Source organism: Panthera onca, chromosome A2 (genome assembly GCF_046562875.1).
Source record: "Panthera onca isolate mPanOnc1 chromosome A2, mPanOnc1 haplotype 2, whole genome shotgun sequence".
NCBI lineage: Eukaryota > Metazoa > Chordata > Mammalia > Carnivora > Felidae > Panthera > Panthera onca.
The window spans coordinates 17,248,795-17,262,078 of record NC_138340.1 but is presented as its reverse complement, the minus strand read 5'-3'; the positions used below and the strand labels follow the sequence as shown (position 1 = coordinate 17,262,078).

General features: G+C 39.3%; 1 protein-coding gene across 4 annotated transcripts in view; it reads left to right on the top strand.

Moving 5' to 3' along the window:
• SMARCC1 (SWI/SNF related BAF chromatin remodeling complex subunit C1) overlaps nucleotides 1–13,284 on the top strand; it is a 173,046-nt gene that overhangs the window by 10,366 nt on the left and 149,396 nt on the right. For all 4 annotated transcript variants that reach the window (XM_078443122.2, XM_078443121.2, XM_078443124.2 and 1 more), the window contains exon 2: nucleotides 1,724–1,843. In XM_078443122.2, the coding sequence (XP_078299248.1) occupies nucleotides 1,724–1,843 (120 nt within the window). The remainder of the gene's footprint in view (nucleotides 1–1,723; nucleotides 1,844–13,284) is intronic.

Genomic DNA, 13,284 nt, shown 5'->3' with positions numbered 1-13,284 from the left:
TGTAGTACAAATTGAGAGCCGTTCAATCTAGTAACAGTAGACTGCCGCTGATACCATTTTGCCATACATAAATCACTTAAAAATTATTTGTTGTAATAGAAACTTACCTCATTAATCTTGAAATGTTGGATGATACTGGGAAAGAGGTTTGTTCCAGGAAAAAAAATTTGTTATCTTTTCAATTTCAAGGAGGTATAAATGTTTTTTCCTGCTCAAAATTGGAGGTTTAACAAAAATTACTGAATGTATTGGCTTTTCAAAGTGATATTGAACATTCAATACCTAATTAAACTTTTATATTTAATTTAGCTTGCTGATTTATGCTTTTCCTGTCATGTTGCCCGTTATCTTTCCTTGCTGTGGAACTATCTTGCTGTCTTCCACTAGTTTGACCTTTGAACATTGTCGACAGCCATGTGGATAAGTTTTCACATGTGCTTGTTTAAAAAAATGCTTTTTGTTGTAAAAAACAACAGAATTTACCATCCTAACCATTTTTAGGTTTACATACATATATTTTTTAATGCATAAAACTAACCATTTTATTATATTCAAAACTTCTTGCCATGCAATAACCATTTTATTATGCTTAGAGTTTCTGTGTGTCAGGAATTTAGAAGTTTCTGTGTGTCAGGGTGCAGTGGGGATAGTTGTCTCTGCTCAGTGATGTCTAGGGCTTCGACTGGATAGATTTGATGATTGGGGATGACTTGACAGCTGGGGGCAGAATCATGTGGAACCATTTTTACTCATGTGTCTGGTGGTGGTTCCATCAGTTTTCTGGAATATCAGCTGGGGCTTCTGACCATAGCATATCCAAGTGGCTTCTCTATGTAGCCTGTGCTTCCTCAAAGTATGATGACCTTTAGGTAGTTGGACTTCATGGTAGTTCAGGGCTCCAAAGGTGACTTGCCCCAAAAAACTACATGGAAGCTATAGAACCTTTTTTGACTTATCCTCAGAGGTTCACAATATCACTTTTTTCCCCCTATTGCATTCTAACGGTTCCAAGTTCATCATTAAGGTTGGTCTTGATTCAGCAAAAGAGGGCATACACCCTACTTCTTTTTTTTTTTCTTAATTTTTTTTTTAATGTTTGTTTATTTTTGAGAGAGAGAGAGGGAGGGAGACACAGAATCTGAAGCAGGCTCCAGGCTCTGAGCTATCAGACACAGCCTGATGTAGGGCTCGAACCGACAGACCACAAGATCATGACCTGAGCTGCATGAAGTCAGACACTTAACCGACTGACCCACCCAGGCATCCCTGTATACACCCTGCTTCTTAATGAGAAGAGTGTCAAATTTGTGGGTCTGTTTTAAAAACAGTACAGTCTACTCTCTCGTCAGAAGTTATTTATATTCATCTCACATAACAAAATACATTTGCTAGTAGGTCTCATCTCACTACAGTGACTGTCAGGCTCAAGTTTGCGGTTTTGGATCTCACCATCTACTTTAGGTCTAGGTGCGCACGAGGTGACTTGGATTCATTTCTAGGACATGGTTTCTCTCATTCTGAAACCTGTTAACTAAAGAGACAAAGTTATTTCTCCTCACCGCCCTCAGTATTTGTTTTTTGTAAGCTCCTTTACAGCAGAGAGCATGGTTCAGACCTCTGCAAATCTGTCACCTTGTCAGTGTTTAGTATGTAATAGGAAGTAAGGGAACATTCTCTTCCACACGATTGTCCTAGATTTTGAGTTCCTGTCTTTATCTTGCAGTATGTTCACGCAGATGCTCCTACCAACAAAACTCTGGCTGGGCTAGTGGTACAGCTTCTCCAATTCCAGGAAGATGCCTTTGGGAAGCATGTCACCAACCCGGCCTTCACCAAACTTCCAGTAAGTACATCAACTTACAATAACACTGGGGAATCAGTGGTTTCTGTACGAAGTACTGTCTACAGCTCTTTCCTTTACTGCTACTGTCCAACAGAAATAACAACAAAAAAAGAGCCTCAACAGAATTTTACCTATAGAATATTACCGTTTTTTAACTGTGGGAAACTTCTCTTTCAGGAGTCATTTAATATTTGCATTAAACATCATAACAAGTATTTATAGACTTAACATTTTAGTATGTTGTAGTTTTCCTTGTAGTCTCTACTATACCAAGTCTTTTCCATTCTTTAATTCAGTTCTTGTGGCTAGGATACTTTTTTGTGGAATTTTTATCTTCTGTAGCCAAGACTCTTCTGAGCTTGTGTGAAAATTTAATTCTGTTGTCCTTGCAATTGATACTTTGATAGTTTGGTCTCAGTTATGCTTTTTTTCCTTTTGAAATATGTAGGTTTTGTTCTTTCATTTTTTTATGTTTATTTTTAATAGTTTATTTTTAATAATCTTTAACCAAGTATGGGGCTTGAACTCATGATTTCAGAGATCATGAATCACATGCTCTACTGACTGAGTCAGCCGGAGCCCCGGTTTTGTTCTTTCCTTAACATTTGAATTTATAGACAAGTTTGATACTTGATTTATTTTTGAGAGAGAGAGAACGTGCACTCAAGCAGGAGAGGGGCAGGGAGAGGGAGACAGGATCTGAAGCGGGCTCTGCACTTCAGTACAGAGCCCGATGTGGGCTTGAACTCATAAACTATGAGATCATGACCTGAGCTGGAGTCTGATGCTTAACCTACTGAGCTACCCAGGCGCCGTATTAAACTTTCTGTTTTAACAGCCCATTGATATCTCAGGTATAATTGAAAATAGGAGATAGTGTATGTTTTTTTACTGGTCTTTCAGTAAATGTATTTAGTTTGCTTATCATATTTTTGTTATCCAGACATTTTATTTATTTATTTATTTATTTATTTATTTATTTATATTTTTTAATGTTTATTTTTGAGAGAGAGAGACCGAGCATGAGCTAGGGAGGGGGAGAGAGAGGAAGAAACAGAACTCAGAACTCAAAGCAGGCTCCAGGCTCTGAGCTGTGAGCACAGAGCCCGACACGGGGCTTAAGCTCACGAACTACGAGATCATGACCTGAGCCGAAGTTGGACGCTTAACTGATTAAACCACCTAGGTACCCTCCAGACATTTATTTAGTCAGATAAAGAATTGTGGATGGGGCGCCTGGGTGGCGCAGTCGGTTAAGCGTCCGACTTCAGCCAGGTCACGATCTCACGGTCCGTGAGTTCGAGCCCCGCGTCAGGCTCTGAGCCCCGCGTCAGGCGCTGGGCTGATGGCTCGGAGCCTGGAGCCTGTTTCCGATTCTGTGTCTCCCTCTCTCTCTCTGCCCCTCCCCCGTTCATGCTCTGTCTCTCTCTGTCCCAAAAATAAAATAAAAAACGTTGGAAAAAAAAAAAAAAATTTAAAAAAAAAGAATTGTGGTATTTAAAAAGAAATTTTTTTTTAACGTTTATTTTTGAGAGAGAGAGAGAGAGAGAGCATAAGGCAGAGGCAGAAAGAGAGGGAGACACAGAATCCAAAGAAGGCTCCAGGCTCTGAGCTGTCAGCATAGAGCCTGACATGGGGCTCGAACCCACGAACCGTGAGATCATGACCCGAGCTGAAGTTGGCACCTGACCGACTGAGCCACCCAGGCACCCCAAGAATTGTTTTTTGTTTTTAAGTAATCTCTACCTCCAACATGAGGAAATCTCTACCCTCAGTATGGGGCTTGAACTCACAATCCTAAGATCAAGAGTCACATGCTCTATTGACTGAGCCAGCCAAGCATAGAATTGTGTTTTTTGAATCAAGTTAGGAAGCTTTCACTTGTAGTGATAAGAAATTTAGTCAAGTGTTCTTCTAGTACTTGTATGGTTTCATTTTTTACACTTAATTCTCATCTGTTTAGAATTTGTCTTGGTATTCAGTGTGAGCAATGGATCCATTTTTTTTCTTATGATTATCTGGTTACCCCAGTGACATTAAAAATTGCTTCTTTTCCCCCATTGATTAGAACTCAACAAGTAGGTCTGAAGCATTTGGTTATTTACCAAGTTGTGAGAATTTAAAGAGCAGGGTGGTGTATTGTCTGTCCTCAGGGGGCTCATACTCTAGTGAGCTGAATGAATAAAGCCTTTGACTTTCCTGGTGATCTCAGGTAATGTTTTCCAGGGGAAAGGACATTTGAATTTGAGACCTGAGAGTTGAGTATGAGTTCTTCAGGGAAATGCTGGAGGATGGAATTTTCAGGTAGTGATAGCAACATGTAAAAGCATAAAGGCTTGAGAAAATGTGGTACTTTACCGTTGCAGATAATTCAAGATTAAAACTGAGGACAATAGATAGAGAAGTGGGCTAGAATCAGTCTTAATAGGCCAAGTTTACTATGCTAGATGTGTGGTCTTTATCTCGAAAGTGACGGGGAACCACACAAGAGAGAGAGTGGAAGGTGGCTTAGTTGATTCTGGGTTTTAGGAAAATCCCACAGGCTTCAGTGTGAAGAATGGATTGGAAGCTGTTGAGATTGGAGGCTTTGAAAGTTTTGCATGAAGAATCTGCTCTCATAATCCACTATAATGACAACCTGCAGAGCAAGCAGTGGATTTAAAGAGGACAGAAAGGAATTGAAAGAGTTTAAGGGGGCAGAACTTGGTAATACTTTGGTGGGGGCAGTATAGGGGCTGGAAAAAGAAAGAATTTACTAAGGTGACTGTACCAAGCATTCAGACACCCTTAGTACTAAGGGGAAAGCCAGAGTAAAAGCAGGTTTCTAGGGAAAGGTACTCAATTTAGTTTTAATTGTGTTAGGGTTGGTTCTCCTATAGGCACCTTGGGTTTAGAAATTCTGTAGGTACTAGGAAATAAGATCTGGAATTTAGACTACGGGGTTGAATTAGAAGAGATTTGGGTACTGGGTACTGGTTGAATTTGCAGTTGTAGAGCAAGATCATTCCTTCTGTTTTGATTTACTTTTTAACTTTATCCTTTTGATATACTTATATTTTAATGTGTGATTTAAGTTACATATACATGATGTATTAGCATTGTATAAGTGCATGTATATAATTTATGGATAGATTTTTAGGTATTAGAGGTATATGCTCACTTTTTACTAATGGGAATTACTCAACTGGATAATCAGTGTATTTCATTTTGTGAACTGTGTGACTAAATGAAATTTTTTTTGGTAACTTTTGTAAATTTAAAATTATTTCAAAGTAAAAATTTTGCAAGAATAGTACAAAGAACTTTCATTTTCCCTTGATTCAGAACCTCTGATTGTTAACATGTTACAATTGCTTTATCATTCTCTTTTAGTTTATGTGTATCTGTATTTTTTTCCTGAATCATTTGAAAGGTTCATATTCCTTTACCTCTAGTTACGTGAGATTTTAGTTCTTATTCTTGTATATTATGAACCAGATTAGAATTATTAAATCAGGGGCTATTTGAAGTTATCATTTAAAACCGTGTGACATGGGGTGCTTGGGTGGCTCAGTCGATTCAGCGTCTCTTGATTTCAGTTTAGGTCCTGATCTCACTCTCGGTTCATGAGTTTGAGCCCTGAGTTGGGCTTGTGCTGACAGTGCAAAGCCTGCTTAGGAGTCTCTCTTTTCCTCCCCTCGTCACACTCTCTCTCAAAATAAGTAAATAGTCTTAAAAAAACAAAACACTGTAACATAATACATAGAGATTGCACTTTATCAAGTATAACATCGTTTAGAATAAAATTTATAGATAACATTACATGAAGTATTTTATATAATGTGATTCACATTATGATTATATGAATGGTCTTAAAAAATAGTATCTACAGGAGGCTTTATTTATGGGATGTTTAACTCTTGGGAACTAAACCATTATTTTTTTCCAGATTAAAGATTAGGGAAGAGTATTTTTAGGCATAAGCCATAAATAAAAATAATTCATGGCTTAGTGCCAGTGGGACCAGATGTACTTCTCTTCCTCTTAAAATAGTGTTTAGCATTTAGCATTTTTCCAAATGAAAGGGATTGATGTAACGTGTAATGGTGTCAAGCAAAAGTGGATGAGAGAGGCAATGAAGCCAAGAACGTTTTAGTGGAACATGTCAGCTACTTAACCTTAAAAGTTTTTTTTCTTCTCTTTTTTTCTTTCTGAATAAATAGTACTGGTGTAAGAGTTCACTATTTGGACTAATTTTTTTTTTTTTTAATCAAAGTGGAACTTTATATACTAACGTCTTAAGTCATACCAGATATTAAACAGCTGGCTCAGTGTAGGGTATGTCCTATATAATGCTAAACTGAGATGTAAGAGGATTTAGAGAAAATTTAAGGATTTATAAGGCTAAAAATATGTTGTATAGGCAGGGGTACCTTCCTGGCTCAGTTAGTAGAACATGTGAGTCTTGATCTTGGGGTTGTGAATTTGAGCCCCACATTGGGCATGGAGCCTACTTAAAAAATAATATGTTGTATAGACAAACAGCATGAATTGAAACAAGAAAAAAGTGTTCTTACCTCCACCACAAGTAAAAATTCTTGTTTTTCTATAATCTCTTCAAGGCTCAGTGCATGTGCATACATAATATAGTGATAAAGATAGGTTAGAGCCAGTTTTGTAATCTGCTTTTTAAAAAATAGATTATAAGGGTCTATATTTAAAAACAACAAAGCTCTAAGACTTGGAGGACTACTATAAGGTCAAATCAGAGTCTAAAGTAGTGGAAGATTTTTTTTTGTTTAAAGATTTACTTATTCTTGAGAGAGAGAGCACAAGTGAGGAAGGGGCGGGGGCGGGGGGACAGAAGATCTAAGTGGGCTCTGCGGTGACAGCAGCAACCTTGATGTGCTGCTTGAACTCATGAGCCATGAGATCATGACCTGAGCCAAAGTTGGATGCTCAACCAACTGAGCCACACAGGTGCCCCAAGTAGCAGAAGATTTTGAATATGTTCATGAGATGTTCAAAATTTTCAACTTACCATTACTCTTAAAAAAATTAATGATTTCATTTGCAACTATAACCTGACTACACCCTGCCATTCCATTAACTACACCCTGCCATTCCATTAACTTCGGAGTGGAGAGACTACCGTTGGGAACGTGGAACTAGAAAGAAATCTTAAGTGTTTTATATGTATTGGAAGTTAGTTCTTTAAGTTTGTAGCTTAGACCTCTGTCTGATGAAAGTGGAATGTAAGTAACTAAGTGAAATGATGTGGGATATTTACTTTGTGGAGCAATCAATGATTTACTTTAATTTTGCTTTTCTTTATAGGGATCACCATGTTTGTATGCATCTCTAAAGAGAATCGTGTAGTCTTGGTGGTCTTTGAATTTTATAGGAATAGAATCATAAGTATTCCTCTGTGTTGTGAGCCTTGGAGGCAGTATTTGTAAACATGAAAAAACAAGTTGAGCCAAACATGAGGGAGACAGTCCAATTGAGCTGTTCAACCGTGTACCTGTAGATAGTACAATTTACTGTAGATAAAAGGATAAGTCTGAAACTAGTCCATTCTCTTCTCACCCTTGTAATTCATCTGCAAGGGCAGTGAGCCACTGATCTGGCATGACTGGTCAGAGCTCAGTGGACTGCAGAGTATGGGCTTTTAGAGCCAGGATCTGTATGCCAGGCTGAGGACATGCTGGGCCAGGTGTTGACCACAGCTCCAGAAAACTATAGGACCAGTATTAATGGCAGGCCTATAGTCCCATCCATACTGTGTGGATACACAAGTAGAAACCTTAGTTTAGTGGCATTGTATTTCTGATTTGTCTGGGTGATGCTTTGTTTATTTTTTACCTGTTTTTTTTCCCCCTTTGACTTTTTTTTTCCCTTTTCTCTCTTTTCCCATAATGTTTATCTCTCTAGCTTTACTGAGGTATATGTCTGATTGATGTATTATAAATGGCACATATTTAAAATAATGATGAGTTCAAGGTAATGAACATTTCCATCACCCCCAAAAGTTTCCTTGTAAGCCATCTTCCACCCAGTCCTCTGGCAACCAGTGACACTACAGATTCATTTACAGCTTCATCAAAAAACATGTTTTTAAAGACCTTTTTTTTTTAATGTTTTTTTTTTTTTTTTTTTTTTTTTTTTTTTTTTAATTTTTTTTTTTCAACGTTTTTAATTTATTTTTGGGACAGAGAGAGACAGAGCATGAATGGGGGAGGGGCAGAGAGAGAGGGAGACACAGAATCGGAAACAGGCTCCAGGCTCCGAGCCATCAGCCCAGAGCCTGACGCGGGGCTCGAACTCACGGACCGCAAGATCGTGACCTGGCTGAAGTCGGACGCTTAACCGACTGCGCCACCCAGGCGCCCCTAATGTTTATTTTTGAGAGAGCACACACATGAGTGGGGGAAGGGCAGAGAGATAGGAAGACAGAGGATCCCAGGCAGGCTCCGTGCTGTCAGCACAGAGCCTGATGCGCAGCTCAAACCGTGAGACTGTGACCTGATCTGAAATCAAGAGTCTGACGTTTAACCGACTGAGCCACTGAGGCACCCCAGATTCAGGAAATTTATATAAGTAGAATCACATAATACACTTTTTTTGCCTCGGTTCTTTTACTCATCATAATGGATTTTGAGATGGGCGTTATCTGTGTTGTACGTATTATTTTCCCCTTTTTTTTTTTGAGAGAAGATTGCGTGAGTGGGGGAGGGGGAGAGAGAGAATCCCAAGTAGGCTCCATGCTGTCAGCGCAGAGCCCAGTGTGGGACTCAATCTCACAGCCTGCAGAATCATGACCGGAGTTGAAATCAGGAGTCAGATGCTTAACTGACTCAGCCAGCCAGGTGCTCCAAATCACAGTTCATTTATCCCTTTACTGTTTAATGGACATTTGGGTTGTTTCCAGCATTGTAAGTAAAGCTGCCATCATTGTTAATGTTCACATCTTTTTGTGGACATGTTTTCATTTCTCCTAGGTAAATAATCTAGGAGTAGAACGTTTGGGTCATAGAATTGATAGCGTTCAACTTCTGAAGTAACTGCCATACTGTTTTCTCAAGTGGTTGTATCATTTTACATACCACCTGGCAGTGCATGAGAGTTCCAGTTCCTTTGTATTCTTGTCAACAGTGGGTATGATTAATCTTCATAATTTAAAAAAAAATTTTTTTTTAGTGTTTATTCATTTTTGAGACATGGTGAGAGAGTGCGAGCAGGGGAGGGGCAGAGAGAGAGGGAGACACAGGAACTGAAGCAGGCTCTGGGTTCTTAGCTGTCAGCACAGAGCCCGATGCGGGGCTTGTACCCACGAACCGTGAGATTATGACCTGAGCTGCAGTCAGATGCTTAACTGACTGAGCCACCCATGGGGCCCCTTTCTCAATTTTTAAACAAATTTTAACTCCAGTGTAGTTAACATGCAGTGTTATATTAGTTTCAGGTGTACAATATACTGATTCAACAATTCTATACATTACTCAGTGCTCATCATTATAAATGTACCTTAATCCCCATCACCTGTTTCACCCATTCCCCCCCCCCCCCCCCCCACCTCTCTAGTAACCATCAGTTCTCTGTAGTTAAGAGTCTGTTTCTTGGTTTGTCTCTCTCTTTCTCCCTCCCTCCCTTTTTTTCTTCTTTGTTTTGTTTCTTAAATTCTACTTATGAGTGAAATCATATATTTGTTTTTCTCTAACTTATTTTACTTAGCATAATAGTCTCTATCTCTATCCATGTCATTGCAAATGGCAACATTCTTTATCCGTTCATCTTTTGATGGACACTTGGGCTGCTTCCATAGTTTGGCTTTTGTAGGTAATGCTGCAGTAAACATAGGGGTGCATACATCCTTTCAGTGTTTTTGTCTTCTTTGGGTAAATACCCAATAGTGGAATTACTGGATCATAGGGTAGTTCTCTCTTTTTTTCAAGTTTATTTATTTGAGAGAGCATGTGAGTGCAAGCCAGGGAGGGGCAGAGAGAAAGAGCGAGAATCCCAAGTAGGTTCCATGCTGTCAGTGCAGAGCCAGATGCTGGCTCAAATTTACAAACCTTGAGGTTATGACTTGAGCGGAAATCAAGAGTCGGGACACTTAACTGACTGAGCTACCCAGGTGCCCCAGGGTAGTTCTACTTTTAACTTTTTAAAAAAATAAATTTATTTTTATTTAATTTTTAATTTTTTACAGAGAGTGAGGGGGAGAGGGGTAGAGAGGAAAGGAGAGAATCTTAAGCAGGCTCCATGCTCAGTATGGAGTTGGATCTCATGACCCTGAGATCATGACCTGAGCCAAAATCGAGTCAGATGCTTAACCAACTGCGCCACCCAGGCACCCCGTCGTTTTTACCTTTTTAAGGAAGCTCTATACTATTTAACATAGTGGCTGCACCAGTTTGCTTTCCCAACAGTGTGCATCCTCACCAACAATTGTTTCTCATTTTTTTTAAAAGGAGTTTTTCTTATGTGTCCTGTGTCAGAAATATTTATTGCAAATACCCTCTTGGTAGCTTATTTTTTTTTTCCCTCAGGATATTTTTGGGTGAACAGGGGTTCTTAGTTGTAGTATAGAGCAGATATCAGTAAACTTTTTCTGTAAAAGGCCAAATGGTAAATAGTTTTATCTGTAAAAGGTCAGATAGTAAATATGTAGTCTTTGCTGCAGCTTCTCATCTTTGCTCTTGTGTGAACATAGCCACAGACAATGAGCATGGACTTTTCTCCAATAAAACTTTATTTACATAAACAAAAGCAGGCTGGATTTGGCCTGTGGGCCACAGTTTGCCAATCCCTGACATAGAGTAATTTATGAGATTTTTTTTTTTATGATTAATGCTTTTTATGCACCTCCCCCTTTTTTTTTTATTTGAGAGAGAGAGAGAGACTAGGGGAGAAGGGTGCAGAGAGGGGGGGGGGGGAGAGAGAGAGAGAGAGAGAGAGAGAGAGAGAGAATATCCCAAGCAGGCTCCATGCTTAGCATGGAGCCCAGGGCTTGATCTCCCAACCCTGCAATCATGACCTGAGTGAGCCAAAGTCAAGAGTGGGATACTCAACTGACTGAGCCACCTAAGTGCCCCTTTTTTAAAGAAATCTGTGCCTACTCCAAAGTCATAAATATATTTGTGTTTTCTTTTAGAAGCTTTATTGTCTTACCTTTCACCTTTACAACTGTAATCCATCTAGAATTGTTCTCTGCATTATGTGAGGTAGGGGTCAGCATTCCTTTTTTTTTCTTTTAAACCTGTTCATCTCCAGCTGTGGCTCATATATTTTGGTTTGTGATGTTTTCACTGTCATTTAGTTCTAAACTATTTTCTTCTTCTTTTTTTTTTTTTTTTTTTTAATTTTTTAATGTGTAGGGGCACCTGGGTGGCTCAGTTGGTTAAGTGTGCGACTTTGGCTCAGGTCATGATCTCACGGTTTGTGGGTTCGAGCCCCACATCGGGCTCTGTGCTGACAGCTCAGAGTCTGGAGCCTGTTTCAAATTCCGTGTCTCCCTCTCTCTCTGCCCCTCCCCCACTCGTGCTCTGTCTCCCTCTGTCTCAAAAATAAACAAACATTAAAAAAAATTTAAATTTTTTAATGTGTATTTTTGAGAGAGAGTGCATGCGTTACGTGGCCGCAAGCAGGGGAGGGGCAGAGAGAGAGGAAGACAAAGAATCCGAAGCAGGCTCTGGGCTCTGAGCTGCCAGCACAGAGCCCGATGGGGGCTCAAACTCACAAACCATGAGATCATGACCTGAGCTTAAGTTGGACGCTTAACCGACTGACCCTCCCAGGCACCTCAGTTCTAAAGTATTTTCTAATTTGTTTTGATTTCTCTTTCAATCCTTGCATTATTATTTCAAAAGATAATTGGAATGATTGGTTTTTTCTTATTAAAATTTCTAATTTGATTACATTAAGAACAAGTAATATTTTTTGTAACTTACTAAGATTATTGATGTTGAAAAATCTGTCAGTCCAGTTTTTTGTTTTTGTTTTTAGGTACTCTCTTTCCCTATGGTTGTTTTTAAGATGTCTTTGTCTATACTGTTATGCAATTGTGTTATAGTGTTGAGGTGTAGGTTTTATTACATACTTTTAACATACCCCTCAAAATTGATATGCTTCTTGAAGCTAAGGGTTTAAGTCCTTAACAGTTTTAGGGAGCCTGGGTGTCTCCCTCTCTCTCTGCCCCTCCCTGTTCGTATTCTGCCTGTCTCTCTCAAAAATAAACATTAAAAAAAAAAAAAAGTCCTTCACAGTTTCTAAGAAATTTTAAACTTTACTCTTCTGTGTGTGGTTGTCTAGTCTATATAACCTGACAGGTGTGCTTTTACTTTCATTGCATGTTTATGTGCCAGAAGTTACATGTATTTATTTTTCAAATCTTTCTCTTCAGTGTTTTTAAAAAAATTTTTTTTTTAAAGTTTATTTAGTTTTGAGAGAGACAGAGCACGAGTGGGGGAAAGGCAGAGAGAGAGGGACACAGAATATGAAGAAGGCTCCAGGGGGCGCCTGGGTGGCTCAGTTGGTTAAGTGTCAGGCTTCGGCTCAGGTCATGATCTCTTGGTTTGTGAGTTTGAACCCTGCGTCAGGCTCTGTGCTGATAGCTCAGAGCCTGGAGCCTGCTTCAGATTCTGTGTCTCTCCCATCTCTTGGCCCCTCCCCTGCTCATGCTCTGTGTCTCTCTGTCTCTCAATAATAAATAAACGTTAAAAAAAAAAAAAAAAAAAAAGAAGGTTCCAGGCTCCGAGCTGTCATCACAGAGCCTGATGTGGGGCTCGACCTCACGAACCGTGAGATCATGACTTGAGCCAAAGTTGGTTGCTTAGCCAACTAAGCCACCCAGGCACCCCTCTTTAGTGTTTTTAATCATTCTATATATTCCAGTTATACAAATCCTATCATTTTGTTCTATTATCTGAAATACTAGGATTCTTCTTTTTTGTTGTTGATGTAAAGGAAAAAAAGTTTTTGTGTATTTGAATTTTGGAATGTCAGCACTTCCTTCAGTGGAATTTTACCTGGGAATCCTGTTGGTCTGGGCTGAGAATTTGCTCTTTAAGGCACTTCAGAGGACCTGCTAAATTTAGGCCCAATTCTTATGTTAATTTGGTGTGGACTTCCTAACTGAGTGGTTAGTTAAGTTCCAAACTCAAATTGTCTTGAGATGGAAGCTTGTTATCCTCTTTGAATTTTGGCTGGCAGATATTTTTTCCAATGTATGCTTTCCCTACTGATGCAACATTTTGATAGCCCTGCTTCTTCGTGTGTGTGGCGGATGATTGTTTTAGTTCTAATGTCCTCCCTTGCTTAGGTCTATTCCTGCACCATCATGTTGATGAATAGACCAGACCATGGTATTATGTGTGTGTGTTCTCCCTACCCATGTATACATCCTCCTCCTCCTCTTTTTTCCAGTTGTTAGCACTACCTTGTCTTTAATAAATAAGCCA